This window comes from Oreochromis niloticus, linkage group LG5 (genome assembly GCF_001858045.2).
Source record: "Oreochromis niloticus isolate F11D_XX linkage group LG5, O_niloticus_UMD_NMBU, whole genome shotgun sequence".
NCBI lineage: Eukaryota > Metazoa > Chordata > Actinopteri > Cichliformes > Cichlidae > Oreochromis > Oreochromis niloticus.
Genome location: NC_031970.2, coordinates 5,521,861 through 5,545,508, shown reverse-complemented (window position 1 = coordinate 5,545,508; position 23,648 = coordinate 5,521,861). Strand labels below are relative to the sequence as shown.

The 23,648-nt window shown below is 39.8% G+C and overlaps 1 protein-coding gene across 1 annotated transcript; it reads left to right on the top strand.

Annotated features, from left to right (window-relative positions):
- The first annotated feature begins 24 nt into the window (after window positions 1-24).
- Window positions 25-21,232, top strand: nckap1l (NCK associated protein 1 like). Its single transcript, XM_003451841.5, has 31 exons — window positions 25-218; window positions 1,387-1,497; window positions 1,897-1,989; window positions 5,613-5,669; window positions 5,993-6,135; window positions 6,510-6,600; window positions 7,008-7,145; window positions 7,552-7,600; window positions 9,735-9,891; window positions 10,305-10,361; window positions 10,459-10,555; window positions 10,746-10,855; window positions 11,089-11,221; window positions 11,346-11,427; window positions 11,541-11,599; window positions 11,692-11,837; window positions 11,982-12,114; window positions 12,549-12,668; window positions 13,064-13,203; window positions 13,831-13,962; window positions 14,715-14,933; window positions 15,131-15,261; window positions 16,566-16,663; window positions 17,183-17,276; window positions 17,509-17,591; window positions 17,851-17,931; window positions 18,886-18,979; window positions 19,078-19,194; window positions 19,767-19,876; window positions 20,394-20,483; window positions 20,713-21,232. The coding sequence occupies exons 1-31, from the start codon at window positions 129-131 to the stop codon at window positions 20,827-20,829; spliced, it is 3,372 nt and encodes a 1,123-aa protein (XP_003451889.1). The 5' UTR covers window positions 25-128; the 3' UTR covers window positions 20,830-21,232.
- Window positions 21,233-23,648: the final 2,416 nt, after the last annotated feature.

Here is a 23,648-nt window from a genome sequence, read left to right as displayed (position 1 = left end):
CCACCTACACCATGTGACTTGTCAGAGGGTGAGGCACTTGTGTGCACTTGTTTCCCAGCGATCAACCGCTACGCAGGACCAGGAGGCCAAGGCTTGGACGGAGGGAGAGGCGTCTTGTGCCCAGAGCCATGGACTACCAGCAGAAACTGGCTGAAAAACTCACCATCCTCAATGAGAGAGGAAATGGGGTGCTGATACGTATGAACTACATTAAGAAGGTGAGGGAAAAAGAGGAAGAGTTAAGAGACAAATGGTGTGATCTACACAGACGAGAAATAAGGAACTTCTTGTTCATTTAATTTATTTTGGTGTAAATATGAGTTATCAAATGATAAAAATGTATCTAAGAGCAAACATGTAAAAACACACTGATTCAGTGATTAGCAGTAAATTAGAGTTAAAGTTATTGTGAATCATTTTCTTCTCAGTTTCCTGACAACCTTTACAAAGCAGTGATAGGTTCACTGTACAGATCACATCCTTATAGCAGCAATAAAAGCCATAACGATGCTTCCTAGTAGTTTAAGAGCTGAACATGTTAATATGTTTCATTTTTAATGCACGGAAGTAACAGACTTCAAACAGGAGCTATATCAGTACAGATGACATGAAATTTACAAATTCTCAAACTCAAGAGGCTTTTCTGAAGGTGGAGTTTAAACTCTGGTTATAAGATATAGAGATATAAACTATGTGCTGGGGGCACTGTTTTGCGTGTTTACTGGCTTTGCAGGATGGGAAAACTGTCAACTGTGGCTCTAGCTGAACGTATTTTTGAGTAGAGGAAGTGCAAACAGGAAGTTGGTCTGTGCTGTCAATCGAACATAAAGCTGTAAAACTCTCACAAAAGCAGTAAAATTAATGACCAAATAAAAATATATAATCATTTCAGCCACATTTGTGTTGATAGCATAAGTCTTGGTTGTTGTAAAATGACTAGAGAGACTAATGGATTCACACTGACAACCAACACATTTCGAGAAATGGCATGCAGTTTGCATCCATGTGCATGCACATACTGTATGTTTCTATTCGTCGAGGGGAAGTGGATAAACAGCTGAGACTTCAGCAAAACCCCAGCAAATGCATTTTTCCACTTCTGCCCTCACACTTGTGAGATTTGAGCGAAGTCTTTTGCTATGAGCTTCTAAACAGCCCTACGGGAACAGTTTTATGTTAATGATCTTGCTCAAGAGGTTGTTTGAAGGGGTAGTGAAAACACAGCCAAGTTACTTTAATCATTTTCTTGTCACTGGGATTTTCTACCTATCGTCTAGTGGCTCTTAAAAATGAAAACAAACAATAAAAGCTATGAATCTGAAATGTGAAAACATGACGAATATATTGTACATGTTCCTGTCCTTAATCTCCACACCTCTCATCTAGACATGTGGAGATCCCAAACTGCGGCCCTCCTTCCTGACAGATAAGGCCATGGAATCTGCCATCAAGTATATCAACAAGAAATTCCCCAACATCGACTACAGGGGAAACATTGTAAGTGCAAACTTCATTTGTTCAAGCTTACTTTTCCCCTAATGTTCGTCTCTATGTTTTTCTTCTTGTTTTGTTGGCTTGTGTTCATAAAGGTTCTGTTTCTTGAAATGAAAATGAAAACATCATTAAATATACCAGAGAGTGTTTTGCTTGTGTTGTATCAGAAAGATTAACGTGTGAAAATGAAGGTTTGCGCTCTCGAGATCATAAAACTGATTTATGAAAGCAACACTTCTGTGTGGCTTTCAGTGCACTGTAAAGTATTTACCAATTTGCTGATGTTCTATGTATTCTATGTATTATGTTAATTATTTCTTGTAGTTCATCAATCACTACCAACCACAGAGGAAGTTAAAGATCACCTCACATCTAACCACTGATGTTTCCATTATTGTTTAGCAAAATCTGACCAGCATCCAGCGACAGAAATCAGAAGTGCTGTCCAACACAACGAGCTACTACGAATCTTTCCTGGATGTCATTGAATTCAGGGTGAATATAATTGTTTTTTAATCATCTCACATTCATTCACATTTAAAATCTCACAGTTGCTTTTTGATATTAAGTATGTTATTGAAACATAATATATGATCATTGAAAAAGTGAAAGTTAATCACAAACATTGAAAATTACTTGTGCATCATTTCTTATGTGGAACTGTGAAGATGTCTTGAGCCGCCGCTCATTTCTTTATATTTTGCTTTTAGGGAACCCGACTTTCTTATAATTTTTAAAAGTGGTCTTGAGCAATAGTTCTGCAGGCTTTCTGGAGGTTATTCAGTCGCTGTCATGGTTGTGCTGTGTGGCAGGCAGGATGTAGGAACCAAATGCAGGACACAGAGACAAAATAATGAACTAAAGGCAGCAGCTTTATTGCTTTAAAATACACGCTAACACTAGGTACATGAACACTGAAAAGGAAACAAACAAAAGATGAACTTGAACTAAGAATCACACACTTAACTACAAATGACTAGACAAGACTTGACATAACATGACGTGGCTAGGGACCATGGCGCTTATGCAGGAACACACAGCAAATGCAGAGAACACGACAACAAACAGGGGAAGACTCAGGACTTAAATACACAAGCCGGATAACGAGAGGATGGGAAACAGGTGGAAACACAGCTGGGACAAATCAGACAAAAACAAGACAAAGGTGAAGCAAAACTGAACACACTAACATGGTGTTACTTTGACAGAGACTGTCAAAGTAACACATGGCGTATGCACAGAGACACGGACTTGACACAGACACATGACTGACTGGATATGAAATGTGGAACACAGGGAGGACACAGTGACCAAAACTAGAAGCTAAAAACAAATGTAACATGAACAGAAAACCATCAAGAGAATGAAACCATGAATAACAATAATCGAGGGATATAAATTAAATACAAAACTGTGACAATCTCTCTTAAAGTTTTTCTTTGGACATTGGCTGCTTTTTCACTCATTTTCTGCTCCGTCCAGACTTTGTACCTGATCACTTTCAGAGGAATGTTTTTGTTTGTTAAGCCACGTAAAACTGACCTATGAATCATTCAAGAGTAAAAAAGACACATAAATCAAGGGCTGAACAAGCGTCTACACATAGCAGAAAACTTTTTATCTCGTTGGAAAGAACAGCTTTTTCTTATGTCTTTAGTTGAATCTATAAAAAATGCCAAAGATAAGGATAAAATCAAACCAACAAAATGAATCTCAAAGAAAATTAGCCAAAAACCTGGCACATATATGATGAACGGTGTCTGAAAGTCCTCAAGAAACAGGAAAAAAATCCAACAAAGACCTGACACAGGATCCGAGACGTGCACCTGGCTCTTCAGTTCATCCATCTACCAAAGTCCCATCAGAAATGATGGTGGAATTAAACCTTTTGATAATCAGTGAGAGTGATGAACTTAAATCTGGAATTTTTGGTTTAAGTCATCTTCAGTATATACGGAGAAGATGAGCAGAGAGGTACAACAGCGAGTGTCCATAGTTTATTATTTTTTTTTTATTTTTATTTTTATTTTTTTTTAGAAAGAGGGGCAATACATATTAATGAACATTTTAATAAATGTAAATATGCCAGATTATAGCCTTGGGCTAATTTCCATCTGCAGACCCTCTGGCAGGTTGGTGTTAAACACAAGTTAGTAAAAACATACAGAGACACTATTTACAGGTCATGTAACAGAGACAAAAACAGTCATCACATTATACTAGAACAAACAAATGACAAGAAGAGTGGACACAGAGGACAGCATAGATAACAATAACGGAAACACATCAATTATATTGCACAAACCCCAGTATTGCATATGCCCTGACTATCGTGATATTGCGTTCACCCATTGCACTAACAGTTGTTTCCCTTTTAGTAATACACTAACTCTTTTTCCCGTCCAATATAAAGCATGATTATTAAACATGATCACATGTTTGTGTGTCCCTCAGCCGCCCTTTTAAGTGACTCTTAAAGATGGGTAGACTTGTACTTTCCCTCACTGACAGTGGAAGACTATTCCAGAAGCTCACTCCCTGGTATGACAGAGCATTCTGTGAAAAGGTGGTCCGCCTGAATGTCAATTCACAATCACCTCTAACAGTGGCTCGAGTCAATCGAGACCCGGCAACACTGCTAGATTTTTGTTTAATAAAATCACTCATTGGTGGAGGCGCCAGACCATGTATAACTTTGTATATTAGACAGGCAGATTTAAATAATTTGAAATTAGTAAAATTTAAAAACTTGTATTTATCTAAAATTTGACAATGGTGATATGAAAAAGGTTTTTTATCTAATATTTTCAATGCTCTTTTGTAGCATACTTCAATTGGCCCAATAGCAGCAGAGCTCGTATAGGACCAACTTGTAATACAATATTCAATATGAGCCAGTATCATAGAATGCAGGAATGTAATCGCTGCTGTGTCTGTTAATGATGTGCGGATATGTCTAAAGTTCTGTATATTAACATTTACAGTTTTCACTACTTTTCTAATGTGTTTTTTAAAGGATAATTTAGAGTCTAGTAGCACTCCCAGATACTTAAATTCCTCAACATTAATTAATTCTTGTGCACCCAAGCAAACTTTTACTGCAGCCACGGTTGTTTTAGGTTTACTAAAAAACATTGATACGGTCTTTTTAAAATTAAGGCACAGGCATTAAGGCATAGTGATCTATAAAACATGGTGGAGGCTCTGTCATAGTTTCAGTCAGTGCTGTTGGGGATCTTGTGATTTCAGGCCACCATGGAAAGTCTCTGATTGACAACAGCTTAATTTTTCAACATAGCAAACACACTGTGACCTGAATAGAAAAATATACAGTGGAACATTATCAGTCATGGACTGGCCTCCCCAGAGACGGGAGCTCAACATTACTGAAGCAGTGTGGGATCATCGGGAATGGAACAAAAGGCATCCAGAATCCGAACATTTGTGATGTCCTTTGAGAAGCCTGGCTTATTCCTGAAGACGACTTAAAGAAAATACAAGACTGTCTGAGAGATTTCAGCCTGTGTTGAAGAATAAAGGCGATCATACTGAATATTGAAGCTCGTTATATTTGTACAAACTCAGTTTTGGCTTTAAATGTGGTATTTCTATGTATTCTTGCATACGGTTCAATAAATCGCTGAACCCATTTCCTGGTTTCATAGCAAAATATAGGATATAGAAGAAATGAGTGGTGGCTCAAGACTTTCACTGTACTGCATAAGAAAAGACAAAGCTGAAAATAGAGAGCAGTGCTGGCGGTTGTAAACAGAGTGCAGTTTGTCTCGTTGTTCGCTCTGCACATTCACTATTTCAGACCTTTTGTTATTAGAATACATTTACATATAGATTGGTTTATTGTGACCTAAGAAAGCAATTGATTATATTGCATACACCAAGGGCAGTTAGCTCATTGTGGTTTTAACACCTTTCTCAAAATTTGCATATTTCTCACTGTGTGAGGTTACAGCAACGCCAAGACATTAATGGTATTTGTAAGACTTCAAACATGAAGATACAAATTACTCATGATTATAAAGTTTTCTTTAAAAATGGACCAAAGGCAAATTTTCTTATTATGCACGTCTTTCATTTGTAATCCTCCTTTTTCCATTCAGGACCATGTTTATGAGTTGCTGAACACCATAGATGCCTGTCAGTGTTTCTTTGATATAGTAAGTATCCACTGTGTGGGTAGTGTTTCGGTTGCTCAGAGCAGCTGCTGTTACGTGTTCGCTTTGGTCACCAGTCATTCTGATACTGCTGCTGTGTTTCTTATTCCTACATGCTACAGCCTGATTATACATTGCACAATATGTTGCTTTTTCTTCTCACGCCCGAGCTTCATTTTCTTCAGCTATTGCCACATTTAAAATTGCACCTGTTCCTTATATTTCACACCAAACCATCAAAAATAATCTTTTCTCCTTCTAATATGTGATATCTGAAATGGAACGTAATTTCAGAGCAAATGATGACACTAAAATTGTGATTTCAGACAACCAACTTTGACTTCACCAAAAACTACTTGGATCTGATCATCACGTACACGTCCGTTATCATCACGCTCTCTCGCATCGATGATAAGAAGGCCCTGGTGGGCATGTTCAACTGTGCCCACGAGATGACGAATGGAAGCAGGTGGGGAAAAAGATGGATGCCTCAGCAAACGTCGTGCAGCTTTTTAAAGCGGCAGCAAACAATTCAAGTGCTAAACGCTTCATCCATGAATACTCCAATTTTTCTAATCATTATAATAAATTTGAATTTTAAGCATTACTTACTACTTACTTTAAAAGCCACACTTTGTTTGGCTAATGCAAGGCCATTTGCAGCAACCACAGTCTGAATTATTTCAGCAACTCCAAAGTAAGTTGCATAAAATATTACAAATCTAAATCAGAAGTTTTTATTCTCATCATAACCTTGTAAGTTGGATTAAAATAGTACTGTGCTGCACTAGTAGTGCAGTTTTGCTGCTGTTATCATGCCTCCACTGATTGTGACCCCTACAGTGACCCCTCCTACCCTCGGCTTGGCCAGATGTTTCTGGAGTATGATCATCCCTGGAAGAAGCTCACGGAGGAGTTTGGCCCTCATACAAAGGTAAATTCAAAAATATGTCATTAGCTGTGTGAGTACAAAGGTACACTTTAAATACATTAAATATGCAAAATGCTTTTTCTTTGATATAAAATGTGTTTTTCTTTTTCCTGTAACTCAACAACCCAAGTTCCTTTGTGCCTTCACCACTCTATGAAACAAAAACATTTTACTATAGTTTGCCATTTTCTCCACTAATTTGTTTTTCAATGATGAACCATTAAAAGGGTTTACTCATGGGTTATCTTGAAATATGCCCGTGTGTGTGAAACAAAACAAATGACCATTTATGAGGCTCATTTTAAAGCATTGCCTTCTCTCAAAATTTCGTCCTTTTGGCTTTTTAAATGTTCTCACTTTCCATCCGTCTTCCTCACTCGGTGTCCTTTGCACCTCTATCCCTCTGTCAGGCTGTGACAACAGCATTGCTTTCGCTGAAGATGGTCTACCCACGGAGGAACCTGCCAGCAGAGCAGTGGCGGAGCGCCCAGCTCCTCAGCCTGCTCAGTGCTCCAGCTGCCATGCTGGACTCAGCCTGTTGTGACACTGTGAGTCTCATTTCCTCTCATACCCTCAACTCCTGTTTTTATCTCTGACATAGTGAGACGAGGTGTAGAAAAATATGACAAGGTTTCACTACCAGCATAAGAGTGAATGCATTTATTCAGGTTATTTATGGGAGTTCTGTTTTTATTCTCCCTCTTTAAAACACTTAATTATGAAAACTGTGTGCCTTCATCATTTTTCTGCTTATGCCTCGACTTTTGTTATATTGAATATACTTTGTCTTGTATAAAAATCTACACTTTGGGAGGCAGCGAATACTCCTGCAAATGAAAAAGGACCAACATACAGTATAGAAAAGGGATGTATAACAGCTGAAGTAAGGACTTTATTCATGTTGCCAACAGTAAATGAGTCTGTGGGAGTTAATAAGTTGGTTGTCTTCTACAGATGGCGTGTGAATACCTGTCTATGGAGACAATGGAGCGTTGGATTATTAGTAAGTGTTTCTTATCTTTCCATTTTAAATGTATTTGTTACAGAATTTAAATGGTTTGAGAACCTATTGGATATACCCACATGTAACACACATGAGAAACATGGGTACACAGTAATAGTTAAGCCAGCCCTCATTTATTTATGATTTTGTGAGGAAAATGGGAAATAGATGCAGTGATTTATAGAAATGTGCAAACATTAATGAAAACACAGCATGTAAGGTAAAAATTGAGTATGTACACTTCTAAGGAACCAGGGCTCTCTGTCTTGTCATTTCTTTAAGTAGTCTTACTTCTCTCACCCCAAATGGTCGCGGCAGATGGCCCCGCCCCTCCCTGAGCCTGTTTTTCCTGGAGGTTTCTTCCTGCTAAAAGGGAGTTTTTCCTTTCCAATGTCGCAAAAGTGCTTGCTTACAGGGGGTCATATGGTTGTTGGGTTTTTCTCTGTATCTATTATTGTAGGGTCTGCCTTACAATATAAAGCGCCTTGAGGCGACTGTGTTGTGATAAACAACACTGTATAAATAAAAATTAATTTGAAGGATCCAGAGCTCTTCTTTGGATGTTGGTTGTCTTTCATTCTGTTCTGTGTTAAAATGATCCCACACTGCTCCAGTAATGTTGAGGTCCGGGCTCCAGTTTAGCATACCTCAGCCTCTGTTCCCTGTTGCCCTTCATTAGAATGGCTTCTTGACAGCCAGCCTTCCACTGACACCATTTCTAATGAAGGTTCAGCAAACAGTTGATGGTTAAACTGAAGGTCTAGATGCGTCTCTCAGGTCCTGTGTCAGGTCCTTGTTGGCTTTTTTTGCACAATTTCCTAAGATCCTGACTTTCAGATACTGTTTGTCTGCTGTAGATAGTAGTTTAATCAGACCTGGTCCTTCTTCTTTTGTTATCCACTTTTCCAGTTTCCTAATTTTTTTTAAGGACATACTGAACACCATCCTGGGACTAGCCAAGTTTTGGACTCATAGCGCTAACGAAATGGGAACAAACTGTGCTTTTTCCCTAGGTATCGGGATACAGTGTAAAATGTAAATAAAAACAGGATTCAATTATTTGCAAATCTCATAAACCCATTTTTATTCACACATGGGACACAGAAAACATATCAAATGTTCCAAGTGAAAAAAATTACCCCCCAAAAATAGAGTTAATTTTCAATAGGGTCATTTTTCCCACTGTGTAGCCCTCTTCTATTAACAACAGTAAACATCTGGAGCTGAGGAGAGAAGCTGCTGAATTTTAGGGAGAGGAATGTTGTCCTGTTCTTATCTGATATTGGATTCCAGCTGCTCGACAGTCCTGGGTCTTCTTTGTTGTATTTCTCAGTTGGTGAAACATCTGGAGGCAGGCTAGTTCAGCACTCGGACTCTTCTACAGCATGAAACCATACTGCTGTATTAGATGCAGTATGCGGTTTAACATTGTCTCACTGAAATAAACAAAGTCTCCTCTGAAAAAGACATTATCTGGATGGGAGCATATGTTGTTCTAAAAGCTTTCAGTGTTGTTGGTCCCTTTCTAGATGTGCAAAATGCCAATTTCACAGACACTCATAGAGGGCAGGTGGAGTATCCATCTATCTATCTATGACATTTGTGTGAACTGTGTCCACAGACAGTGATTTCTGGAAGTGTTCCTGAATCATGCCTGTTTTTAATGAAGAGTCACCTGAGAGCCCAAACATCACGAGCACCTTATTTAAAATTTTGGCTATGTTTTTGCACACAGAGAGTCTTGGAACCTTTTGATGTTTTTATGTACTGTTTGTGAAAGTTTTGAAATTTTGAAAGTTTACGTTAAGGAATATTATCCTGAAATTGCGCCACAGTGTGTGGATGCACTTATGTTACAGAGTGTGGGAAATTTACCTTATTAGTTGTAAAATGTTCCTTCAGCTGTAGCTTTAGTATCAGTTAATTTTTCTATGATTTTCGTGCCCACATTCCAGCTTTTCCAAGATGTGTTGTTGCCATTAAATTCATACTTGCTATCTTAAAACGATACATTTTAAATATCAGATATTTTTGGGAATTCGAGTTGTGAAAAGAAAGAAATAAGTAACATAGTAACTAGTAGTATTCCTTCAGTTGTGCAGACTGTTTGATGACAGTTGCTTCCTTCCTGTAGTTGGCTTCCTGTTGTGCCACAGCAGCCTGAATTCAAACCAAGCCTCCCAGGAGCTGTGGAAGATGGGCCTGCGAAGCGGCATCTACCTGACCCTCACCAGAGATGAAGTCCTCAACATACACAAAGTGTCAGAGGACCTCTTCGACAACATTAAAGGGTATGCAGCCGACGCTGCTATATTGTACTCTGATCATGAGTGCACTCTCACATATCAGCCAATTAGCAAAGATGAATACATTTTAAAAATGTTACTCATCTGTCAAAGCTGACAATCAGAGCAGATTGGCTCCTTAACAGACTTGCAATGTAATTGAAATTAGCAAGAGATTGAAAAAAGGTCAACAAGAAATGATAAGGAACAGACCTTTCTGTGATTGTGGTGTGATTTATTGTATAATGTTTAGAGTATCCTGTTGATTTGTAGTGCTGTATCCTTTCATATATTAATTTCTAATAAAAACTGAGGTTAACATGAAGCTAGTAAAGAAAACGAAGACACTTACATTCCTTGATCAGTGTCATTATTGCAGCAATATTTTATCTTATTAATATTTTTTTCTTTTTCATCAGATACAGCAAACGAATTGCAGACATCAAGGAATGCCGCGAGCATGTTTTAGTCAATGGGTGAGCCTGGCAGGAGATTACATGTTTTTATTTCATGTGTTTTATCTTTGACATGAGCTGTAACACCAGTAACCTGTGCGTATTTTTCTCTGGATAGTGGGGCTATGCACAGAGAGAGGCGGCATTTTCTCAGAGGGGCGCTGAAGGAATTATGTAAAGTTCTGGAGGATGAGCCTGGACTTCTGGGACCTAAGGTAGAACAGCAACGTCGTTATTGCAAGATCTTTCACAAAGACACATTCACATTGTGATAATTGGCCGTAGACATCACACATCCAGCAGTCTCACATTTCATGGTAATTTAACTCCTACCAAACCAAATCTGAAACTCTCTCCTAACATTCATTTTTCTTCTGTGTTCTGTGTGCCAATCAATTCCCCAAGGCGCTGTTTGTCTTCATGGCTCTTTCATTTTCCCGTGACGAGATCCTTTGGCTCGTCAGACACTCTGAGAATATGCCAAAGTTAAAGGTTCCCGAGGACTACATTGACAAGTAAGTGCAGAGAAAGTAAAGCGTGGTTATGGGCTGCTGCAGCTGCTACTGATGCTGATGCCGGGTAGAGATCAGCAGCAGTGAAATAAACGAGGCATGCCAGTCACAAAAACCCCCTTTTTTGATTTGATATTCAGTACCATATATCTGATGTTATCATGGCTTCAACTTTCAAATCCCAGGTTTCCGTGTCCATTCATTCTTTTCATTATTGTTTTTTTTACATTTTCCAGTCAGATGGCTGAGTTGCTGTACTACATGGAGAAATTAAGAGGTCTAATGAGAAAGTACAACAACGTAGTTCAGCGTTACCATGTTCAGTACCTGGCACAGTTTGATGCCTTAGTTCTCAACGACACCATACAGGTACCTGAACGTAAGAGTATGTGTGTGAATATACAGCAGTAATTGAAAGCACTCAGTGGGTTTTTTTCTATTAGAGTGAAAAAGAAAATCAGCATTCATCAGTATTTTCTTTTTTCCATGGTAGAACATGTACGTGTGTCCAGAAGAGGAGTCAGTCCTAATGACCTCGTTTGTTTCAACTCTCTCTGGTCTCTCAGTCAAACAAGGTAATCACAAGCAGTACTGAGCATTTACCTGTGAATAGATAAGGAAACAACCAAATAAAGACACTTATCAGTAACCAAAATTATAATGACCATGACTGGCTTTTCCCCTGCAGTGGACAACAAAGAGGAGTTTGACTTCAGGGCTCTTAGATTGGACTGGCTAAGATTACAGGTAAGCAAGTTTAGTGCATAGACTGTGATGTAGAGTTCAGGTAAAATGCATGTTTGCAGCAGAAATCAACGTCACATTTTCATCTTTTTTAGGCCTACACAAGTGTGAATAAGGCCCCCCTTCCGCTAAAGGACTATCCTGACTTGGCAAAAGTGATGAACTTGACGCAGTTTCACACGAAGATGGTGGACGCTGTAGAAGAAATGCTGTATGAGACATCTGAGCTGTCCATCTTCTGGTCAGTCTTCTTCTCTTCTCTTCTCTTCTCTTCTCTTCTCTTCTCTTCTCTTCTCTTCTCTTCTCTTCTCTTCTCTTCTCTTCTCTTCTCTTCTCTTCTCTTCTCTTCTCTTCTCTTCTCTCACAACTCTTTTTTCTTGCACAGCTTCTACCCACGTGTCTTTGAGAAGATGTTTACCCAGAGCAGCGAGGAGGCGACCATGAAGCGTTACCTCATGGCCTTCCCTTTGGTCTGTTCTCACTTCAGTCAGAGTGGAGACCCTCTCTGCCCAGAAGAGGTCAGTGTTCAGTTATCTTGCTGAGCAAGCTATAAATCACCAGCTGAAGGTGGTGAGAACAGCAGACATGATTGTTGATTTGTAGCTCTCATGGTGAATCGTAGTTTATGACTGCTATAGCATGAATTATACATTGATGACAATGTTAGTAATTTTACACAGACCTCTTTTTGTTGTTACTACATAAGATGAGTGAAGATTTATGCATTGTGTATTGCAGACTGAGCTCTTTCCCAGCTCAGTCTGCAGTACGTAAGTTGATTAAAACAGCTCATTCAACAGTGTAGAGGTATTTGTGCTTTGACAGGTACCTGTCTGTACGTTTGCACATATTTCCTCCATGTTCTGTGTTTTGTGTGCCAGCACACACACACACACACACACACACACACACACACACACACACACTGCTCTTGTGTTTCTTGTGTCTCCAGATAGAGTCAATGGAGAAGAGAAGTCTGCGGCTGTGTGTCACCTTCTTGGAGCAGATAGCCAAGCAGACCAGCACTGTTGTGTTAGAGATATGTGCTGAGCAGCGCAACCTCTGCGATCAGGTGAAGTCCCAGTCTATTTTGGGCTTTAAAAACTAATTATCTAACAGATTCACCCTGCCAAAATCCATATCCAAATGTAATCACACTTGCCATAGCTGGAGGTAGGGAACAGACTTGGGAATTTGAATAAAATGATAAGACAGGTCTGCTTTTCTGGATTTGATTAAGTCATGTTGTTTCTTTAATCCCTTGAGAAAAATGTGATGAAACGTTTACTTTTTGACAAGATTTCTGCAACGCGAATGAAAAGTTGCATAATGTGTTTTTGAGGATGTCACTTTATATTTGCTTACATGGATTTAATTCTTCCACCCTCTTTCTCTCTCTTTCTCAATCTGTCTTTGTCTTTCCCCTTTCCTTTTTTGCATGCATTTTCCTACTTGATAACCCCTCAGCTGCTGCCAAAGCACTGTGCGGAGACCATCAGCGCTGCCCGATACAGAAAGCAAAAAAAGCCGATGCCAAAAAAAGGAGAGGTCCAAAAAGAAAAGCCAGGCGCTGAGAGCCTCAGGAAAGACAGGACGGTCGCTAACAAGTCAGTTTTCTTTTTGTTTCCCCCGATTATTTCCATCTCTTTCTCAACCATATGATTTGTTTCCACCCTTTCTGAACCGGCAGATGGTTTGAGTATGTCTAAGTGAGTTTAACTGACGCACCCCTATTCTCTGGAAATGCTTTTTTTTTTTTTTAGCAGAGCTTGTTGAAGTCAAAGAGCAGTTACATAAACACTTCAGAGGATCGGATCAAATCAGTTCTTTCACTACCTCGCAAATTTCTTGCTTTTAGTTATTAGGAAAAGAGGATGAAAGTACTCTTTCACAAGGTGTAATTGATTTTGGACTTTAAGTCCCTCTGAGGTGAATCAGTCAGGTACTGAGTCAAGCCTTTGTGAAAAGCAAAGCACCCTTTAGGATAGAACACACAGCACTGTTTTACTGGCAGCACATTTTATTTCAGTGTTTTCATCATCTGATCACATTCTGTAAGTAGGCAAATTTAGAAAGCTCATTAATAAAGTTGTAATTCTGTCTCTCTCACAATTCATGTTTCCTCCCCTCAGCCTCAGCTTACAGATAAACCAGATATGTTTTACAGTGTTATTGTTGAATATTTGGTCTTTACAATTACACCCTCCCTTCTCTCTCGCTTCCTTTTTTTCTAGCATGGACAAGCTGCACCTGATGCTGACAGAGCTCTGCTCCTGCTACAGTCTTTGCGGTGACTTTGTTGTTTTCGACCACATCGTTGTTCCTACAGAGTTCCTCATATCTCAACTTGAGACGCGTCTTTCTGAGTATGTGGACTGGGGATACGGGTTTTTATATATGAGCACATAGGAGCAGAAATCTAATGCTCATAATTGCTTTAATTGCAAAAAAAGATATAACGTTCATTTATGCTATGCAAATGTAACATTGTGCATATAACACAATGCTCACTATATGTTAAATTAGTTGAATGGGAGCTGCATGCATTCTGTTTAGAAGTGTCACCTCTGTTATGAATAGAGCTTGCAGAAGTATTGAACCTAAAAAGTTTTTAGCAGGACTTGACAGAGAGCAGAAAAAACCCAGCACGCCTTTGATTTTTCATTTGGCTCTTGTAAAGTGCCTTCTCCATCTCTGTAGTGAGCCACACTTTCTCATCATTACAAGCTGTGTTCTACCAGCTTAAAATCTCAGAAGAGATTCATCATGTCCCTTGCTCTGTATCATTTCAGTGCTTATTGCTGTTTAGATTAGATTCTGGTACCAGGGTAACCCAGTGTTTCTCTGTATATACTTCGCTCAGTCTCGCTGCCTTAGCTGATGATTATCAGCACACTTGACGAGTGGCATGCTTTCAGTGATTAGTTGAAACTGTAAATAAAGTCAAGGAGAGAAAGTGAGAGAATGAAGGTCTTACAAAAAGAGAAAACTGACAGCGAAGCCCTGGAGCAGCGCCGAGTCACCATGGCTCGTTTAACCCATTTTAAGGTCCCATCTGTCCACCCTCAGTCCACTTCAGCTCAATGACAAGTGACGTTCGTTAAACATGTTTCTCCAGAATCATCGTGAGAATGACCAATTACAACCAGACCACCCAGGAGATTACCCGTCCCTCTGACCTCCTGGCAGGGATAAGAGCCTATGTAGCCAATCTGCACAGCCTCTCGTGCTACATCAACGTGGACGTCACCCGGCTGGTGAAGAGCGTACTGCTGCAGCAAACTCAGCCGCTCGACTCCCACGGAGGGCAGACTGTTACAACTCTCTACACAAACTGGTCTGTCTCATGTATAGGTGTATCTACTGTACTTAAACACACATATCAAAATACACTGATTCATGTATAAAGTATATTAATTCCTGGACACTTGTAGGAAGCTCATTACAAACAGAAACCATGCATACAGGTAAATCCTGCTGAACTTCTATCATTTACCATCTGTTTCTTGTTTTGTGGGTTTTCCTTTTATCCAGGTTCCTCGAGAGTCTTTTGCGCCAGGCTAGCAACTCCCTCATCGTCCACTGTCCTACGCTGCACTGCTTTATGAGCCAGGTTACTGATGCTGAACAAAGTTTCAGAGCAGAGGAGTTCTCAGATATATCAGGTCAGCCTGGAGTTTGGTTATTATAATTTAAAAAAAATGTCCTACAAGCTGTGCCTTTTGCAGATTTTTGTGCTATCGCCTCCTTCCAAAAAAATTAAATCGAAGGTTTTTAATCGAGGTTAAAAAAAGCATGTGGTACTGATGTATTTGGAAGTATAGTTCTTTTTTTGTCTTTTATTGCGCGGTTCGTTACGGGCTGGTAATTCAGAAGACATTTATCAGTGACTTGCAGGCCGTAGTATCCATAGCAACATATCCAACTTTTTATTATGAGCTTGTCCACGCTGCACACTCGGTTCCTTTACTTAAGCTACAGTAGCCTGAATAATTTCAGTCACTTGGGTGTAATCTGAAAGCAGATTCCCCAGCTGACACTTTTTATCCTGTGAGAAAGGACACGTTTTCATTTATTTATTTTTTTGTCGTTTTTCTTCATTTTTATCTTTTCTTGGTTTTTGCCAAACCATGTTTGTATGCCTGATAGACTCAAAATAATTCCCCTGTGGAAGTTTAGTGATGGTGATTCCAGAGCACATGAGATGACTCACTCTGTTTAGAAAAATCACGTATGCCTCGTCGACTGCTGTGACTGCATACAGAGGAAGCGCTATTGCACAAGAGGATGTGGAGCTTGTCACTGCGGTGGTGTGAAGTACTTTCTTGCACACGCTGTGTCATGCAGTTTATTTTGGCCCTGCTTGGATAATTTGAACTGCAGTATTGCTTATCATCTCATCCACTTTTTCCTCCATGCCTCATAATTATTCCAGCATGTCTCTCCTCCACACAACCTCCCGGTCCACCTCCACACCACCCCGCAGGAGAAATGTACCTCTTTATGACTACATTAAGGCTATATTCAGTTCACTAAAGACCTCGGCTCATGCACGCACGGGCAAACATGTGCAGCATACATGCAATCATAAAGGAGATTGGTGCATTGCAAAAGACACCCCCACACAATGACATCTTTGTTCTCTATATTTACTCCTCAGTGAGTATCTGTTTGCCTCGCAGTGAGTCACTTGCCTGTCCATGAACTACTTCCAATTTCAGCCACACACATCCTTATTTGTCCGTGTTCATTCAGAAGTCAAGTCGAGTGAACGGCCTAATAGCTGCAGTTGTTTCTGTCTCACTGATTCAGTTACACTTACAAATCAAAGAGTCACGCTTTGTATCAGATTCCTGCAAACAATATGTCTTCATCTAAGCTTTCTTTTGTGAATCTAACACCGCTTTAAGCGTCTATCGATCCCTTGCTTTTCACCATCCTTAAATTGTTCGTATTAACCTCTGAACAGAGTTACAGGCTCTGGCAGAGCTAATTGGTGCATATGGCCTGAAGTTTCTGAGCGAGAACCTGATGTGGCACATCACCTCTCAAGTCACTGAGCTAAAGGTACAGTATGAATCAGTGCAAGTGTTTCAGCAATTTTATTGTTTTCTTTTAGTATTTCAGTAAATGAGCATATATTGTTTTAGGAAAGCACAGGTGTGGCTTTCATATCACCTAGCATTTACTGCTTACGTCAGCATTTTTTGCTTTTGCTGACTGTGTGTATGTGGCGCACACAGTGCAGCAAGTGCAGTGCACTGTTTTTTATGTCTTGCATAAAGGCTTTTGAGGTCTGTTCACCAAGTTCTTTCAGTTCTTCTTGGTGGCTTTTCTGTAGTCTAGCAAAGAGACAGACCACCAATAACACTTGTCTTTGCTCATGCTTTGGTGGAGAAACAATAGACTCTCACACACCAGAGAGGGGTTAATGCAGCTGTACTGGTGTACTGGCTCACCACTTTACACCTATGATTGAAATGAAACGATGCAGTGTACTGCCACACAGATCTTTGACACCTTTGACCTCTCCCTGTTTTAACGTCCAGCTGTTAGCACTTATTTTGCTTCCTTCTCTGCTGGTAGAAAATGGTGATTGAGAACATGGATGTCCTGGTACAAATGAAGAACAACTTTGATAAACCTGAGGAAATGGTCAATCTGAAAAAGAGGCTGACAGGTGAGAACTGGAGGATGGAGCACAGCGAGGAGATAACAATTTAACACTGTACATATCCACGCAACAAGGATAAGTGGAAGAGAATGGATGGATAATACTATTAATAATGATAATCATGATAATATTAAAAAATACTGAACAGGAACTAAAAACTCTGATTGTGTTTGAGTGTGCATAAAACGCTGCAGGAGCACAGCTGTAAACCCCTGATGTCCTTTATATGCACCTCTAGGTGGAGAGAATGTGCTGAAGAGGATGACCATCATCGGCGTGATTCTGTCCTTCAGAGCCATGGTCCAGGAATGTCTGAAAGATGTAATGTCCAACAGGATTATGATAACTTATCTTATGATGAAATTGATTAAAATATAGTTTAGGCTCACTTCATTTCACATTTTTTCCCCCATAATTGGTATAATTTTACACTAAAACAGCATTTCTTCTGCACTAGAATGAAGACTACACATGACAGATGAATAATAACTCCTCAAAAAAAGCTCTTAATATAAAAAGTTATTTTTCTTTCTTGATATGTGATCTCAGTAATATTTCATCATATAACTCTATAATTTAGATCCTGCATAAGCACTGCCCCTACATGACGGGACCCATTCAGTGCCTGAGAGACTTCAGCAACCCTGAAGCTGACATCCAGGTAAATCCCAGCTTTTACCCTACAGCTAGAAAAACACATCCATATATGGAGATCTCACTCAAGAACGAATGTATAGTAATCACATTTTCATGGCCTGTGAATCATCGCATTGCAGCTGATCGACCTTTTCCACTGGGTCGTGTCACTGTGGAAAAAACGAACACTGTTATTGTATTAACATTTGAAATGCAATGCAAATGTATCATTATTGACTTGTTTATGAGTATAGAATATAGCGGGGGGGGGGGGGGGGGGGGGGGGGGGGGGGGGGGGGGGGGGGACATTAATTTATATATTAAAATAACAAATGGAGAACAACAGTAGATCTGAGCTGGGGAGCTTAAAGAAACAACATTTTTGGTAAAGTACCAAACAAATTAAATTCCTTATCTCCCTCTGGACCAATCTGTGTGACTGTGACTCATGAACTCTCCCTCACTTTACTTACGTCTGGCTTCTGATTGAGGCTTGACAGCCGTGCCACAGTCCGGGGCCAGGATAACCCCAAAGACGTCAGCAGCCCCCTCATGCCTCCGTGAGAGAGTCTGATTGCTGCTGCAGCGTTGCTCTCTGAACCACATCAGTGGAAACATTTTGCCCAGACAGGCCAACCATGCATGCAACCAGAAATAGGGCAAGATCAAACGCTGTGTGTCAAGACAAAGACATCCACTGCTGACTTAGTGTAACTCCTTGGAAAGTAAACTGTTATTGCTGTGTTATGAAATGCAAAGCACAGATCAGGATCCCACAGTCTGCAAGAAATGCAGGAAATTATAAACATTTAAAATGAAGCATTAAATTTGAACTCTGACAAGCAAGTCAATAAATCATCATTTTGTGTACCTAAAGGGGAAACTTTAGGGTAAAAAGGGAGACGCTGCATGCAAAGAAGTTAAATGCACTTTATTCAAGCACCATCCACTTATTGTCTCTAATACTGTGTGACCTTAGGTAACTCTGAGCATCTATGAGCTGGCTTCTGCTGCAGGGCTACCATGTGATATCGATCCTAGCCTCGTTGCAGCTATTCGCAGCATGCAGACAGGTAAAGATAAAACTACGATCAGCACCCCCGATATGATGCATTGCACTTTAATTGCTTATTTAACTTTTTTCTTATACCTCTCACTTAAAAACCTGCAGATAACACATCCCCTGACGAGGAGCACAAGCTGTCCCGTTTGTTACTCGTCTACATTGCCGTGTCCCTGCCCCTATTAGCCCTCGACCCCAACTCGTTCTACAACCGAGAACACGGAGGTGAATATTTATTTGTTCCTTTCAGCTGCTTAACGTTTTTGACTGAGATTATTCTCCAGGCTAATCTCCCTGTCTTCCTGTCATTATTTACTGGCTGCTGATAGTGTGTAAAAGAGGTACTCCGCCCCAAAACATGAGGCGTATTAGCATCTCTGTGTATCATACTTTCCAGTCTGGCATGGTCTGAAGCAAAGCATGTCAGTTAATGAGAAACACGTTTCTGTGAGGGACTTTTGTTTACAGATAACTTTGTCTGACGTGCATTGATACAGTTACTCTTGGCATGTGGCCCTGCTGACCCCAAGTGCCTGGCTCTGTGCCTAGACTGAAACATTAAGCGGAGCAATAGCTCAGATTTCCATCAAAGGGCAGAGTGGCATTTGTCACAGATTATTTTCTTTGCCTCGATTTTCCATTGACATGTTTGAAAAAAATGTGCCCCGTAAGCCAGAGGAAATATGCTCAGCACGCTTCCTCTTAAGTGTTCATTAAGTAAATTTTCCAAAATCATTGGGCCTCAAATGCATCCTTTCTGTGGTAGTAATGACTTTTTTTTATTTATATTTCTTTAGGCCACAACAACAACATCCACTGTTTAGCTAGAGCTATCAACCAGCTGGCTGCTGCCATGTTCACCATCCAGAACAAGAACATCGAGCAGCAGCTCAAAGAGTTTCTCCTGGTGAGTGACACAGATGCTGATTGTGATGTGGTTTGGGCAAATTTATTACAGCAGAAATACTGAATGATTTAAACCAATACTGAATAAATTAAATCCTGACTTTAACTATGTTTACACCCAACTTTGAAAAGCCAATAGCAAGTAAAACAACAAATATACAACACAGAAAAGATCAGTTAGACTGCCTGTACCATCGAGCTGCATCTTTTTTATCAGATGTTGACTTTTTTATGTGAAATGCTCGATGGCTCTAAAAGTATTCATAATAATTAAGTCTGAGAAGGAAAAAAACACGCAAACAGTTCATATCTCTTCTTACAACAAGTGGTGTAAGTGGAAATTGAGTCATAGCAAGAAATCATGAGAACAGAAGATAAGACAGCTTCACAGACAATACTCATCAATTGTAACCTGATGCATAGATTTTCAGTAAATGCAAAAGTCATATGCTGAAAGACAAATGAGGACAATTACAGCAAAAACGTGTCTCTTTTTTTGTCCTCGCGTCCTTCCACAGCTGGCCTCGTCCACGCTGCTTCAGTTGGGACAAAACGTGGAGAGAATGGAGATCAAAAACCGAGAGTCCATCTACCTGCTCCTGCACATGGTAGGTGTGGCAGCGTGTAGAGATTCATTCATGCGCTTTGAAATTACAGAGAGGAATCTGCGAGTTTATCATCTGACTAAATGGAAAAGCTTGTGGCTGTTAATTAGCTGAGGATTTTTTTCTCTTTACAATGACTGGTCAGACCTGCAGCGTCTTCTTTAATGCTTCTCTACTTCAAAGCATTTATAATTGAACAATTAACGACTCCTTTTAAAACTCACTCACTTAGATCGTGGAGGAGTCTCCGTTCTTGAGTCAAGACATGCTGGAGAGCTGCTTCCCGTACGTTCTCCTCCGAAATGCCTACAGGGAGGTGTACAAGTCCTTCATTGTGACTCTGGGCTGAAGACCTTGTTAAAAATACTTTTCTTTTAACATTTATTCAGATTAATTTAATATGTGTTGATGTTTTGTTCCGGTCTGTTTTTGTTTTATACTTTTGCACAGGTCAAATATGACTTTGAATAGTTTGATCACAGTTAATGTTTCCTTGTTTTACTGAATCAAACCTAACTTGTGCTGTGTTTTTGACAATATCAGTGTTATAGTGCTCAGCTTACAATAACCTTTTAAAAAATCAGATGCATTTTGCAACATCCTCAGTATTATATTTTAGATACATCATGAGTACAATAATATATGTTTTTAAAATATAACCCCATCCAATCTTACATATATCGTTGCAAACATAGATGCTGTATAACATTGTTTCTAACAAACTTTCCATGAATAAAGAGACAATAATACACTTTTTGCCCTTTTTTCATGAGTATTCAACCTGAGTTCCTATTTCCAGTCTGTCCTCCATCCTCACTTGCCCTCATCCTCTCTCCCTGGATGATAGTCCTGTCCTCTCCATATTTCATGGACAGTTTAAATGATGCACTCCAGTAGTACAGAGCTGGAAGTGCTTGTTGCTAATTTTAGGTGGCCCTCACTGATGATATTTTTGCAATAACTATATTTGCCATGTCACGCCATTCTTCCATTTTGCCCTCTCTTCGATCTCCTCCCTGTCTATTTGGCACATGCTGCCGTTGTGTCTCTTTGGTTACCACAGCGGAGACGTGTGTGCTTGTGTGCGGTGTTTATGTGTACGTGCACGCACCGGGGGACCGAGCCCTGTCACGGGAGCATGAGAGCTTCAGTTCCCACTATGAGGAACATTTATGGAGATGAATGTAGATGAATAAACTAATTATGCATTCTGAAAATAACAGATTGGCAAATAATGCAAAATTGTGAACAGAATTAATCTGCACGTGTGAAGGAATATTTTTCTGTGCATTAGAAAGAAAAGCGGCCTTCCTTCCTTCCTTTCATATTTTCATGACTTTTGTCCAGAGAATAGCTACATATCAGGTGGAAGATTTGCTCATTCTTATTTCATCAGGCTTCCCATTAAGCACCTACCCGCCTTGTAAGCTTCCTTTTCTATTTTTTTTATTCTTCCTTATACTCGTAAAGATTTAATGGAGATTTTTCTTTGCCTGCATAGGAGAGTGGCTCCTCTCTCTTCACTCAGTTTTGAAATAAAAGTAGCACAGGAAATAAAAGGTTTACAACACACTATAATGCTGCTACAATGTGAGCTAGATGCTGTTTCACGAGACGTTAAAAGATGAAAACACCTGAAATCACTGGTTTAGGATTTAGCTTGTTTTATGAAAAATTTGATCAAAAGAACTTTTTAAAAAATAATCCATGATTCATGGTAGCAGGCAAAGTACAGGTTGAGCAAACCAGGAGCTAATTTGCTTTTATTTGTATTCTGAAAGTTTAATTAAATGTCTGCTAGTGATTCAAAATTCTATATTTGTATTTACCAGTACAATGAAAATATAATCACACATAAAAACATGCTCTAAGAATGAGTGCTAATACCGTTGTGTCTTTTCTGCATATGGAAACCTTGCATGCATATGAACTCTTCCCTTGCACAGCCTCTCCTGAGCCCCTGAGGACATGGTGGAAACTCTGGTCCTGATATGAACACTCTCTTGCTGATTGTATTGGTGACGCAAAGCCTCCCCAGCTGAGCACCGAACACTAGGGGATTACACCCACACCCACATACTGTACACACTGCAAAATACTGCTTACATACACAGGAGACGTAGACAAGGAGCAGCATAGGTAACATAAACTAGCCTTATGTGCACACTCATGACATAATTGCACATTCTGTATTTACTTACAGAGATGTAAGCCCATTTCGTATCTCAAACCAACAAACTCACACATGCAGCTGGTCTTCTGCAGCGGTGCAATCCAGAGGTCATGACACCAACGTGTAAGATACGCAGAGCAGCTGATCGAAATCTCAGCCTCGTGACATGGAGGATCACACACGGATGGTAAGGCATTTATTTATGTTCTCACTCTATGATCATAATTTCTGTAGATTCTGTGATTGTGGAGTGCAACACTGTTGATATGATGTTTTTAAAAAAAATTATTTTCATGGTTTATTAATTGATGTTACTTGTCCCAAAATGCAGACTCAAAAATGATTCATTTATTCTATCAAGTGTATAATTTCAGACAGAGTGGAAGCACGGGTTAGGGGAGTAAGCATGTTGTGCACTGCATTGATCACCTGATCATAAAAATGATTTGTCCCTGTGCCGTGTGGTCAGTCACGTGTCTCTAGTTTCATTTGTCCATGTTTGGCTGATACGTCTGCCTTCACACCACTGCAGTGGGAGTAACATCTTTATTTATAGTGCTCGCTATGTTTATGACATTTATGGAAATCTTGCTAGTTATGCAGGATTTATTCCATGATGGATTTAAACTTCATGGGTGGATCAAAATTTTTATAATTAAATTATTATGAATTATAAAACCGTAGTGGTGCAGTGACTAGCACAAGCATCATTGTCGCCTCACAGCAAGAAGATCCTGGGTTGGAATCCACCAACTGGCTGGGGCCGTTCTGTGTGAAGCATGTTCTGTGTGGATTTCCCCTGTCTTCCTCCCACAGTCCACACACATGGGCCATAGGTGTGAGTGTGACCTTCAATGGTTGTCTATGTTAGCTCTGTGATAGACTGGCGCCCGTGAAAGCTAGAATAGGCTCCTGCAAGCCTGAATTGAATAAGCAGAAGAAAATGGATGGATCTTGAACGCAATTCAAATATGTGAAAAATATGTTTTCAAGAT

What these genes read in the sequence shown, in the direction of transcription:
- nckap1l (XM_003451841.5), top strand. Translation starts at nt 129, where the DNA reads ATGGACTACCAGCAGAAACTGGCTGAAAAACTCACCATCCTCAATGAG. An exon ending in CTGGACTTCTGGGACCTAAG is followed by an intron (nt 10,556 to 10,745) that starts GTAGAACAGCAA and finishes CAATTCCCCAAG; the next exon opens with GCGCTGTTTGTCTTCATGGC. An exon ending in TCCAGGAATGTCTGAAAGAT is followed by an intron (nt 17,592 to 17,850) that starts GTAATGTCCAAC and finishes TCTATAATTTAG; the next exon opens with ATCCTGCATAAGCACTGCCC.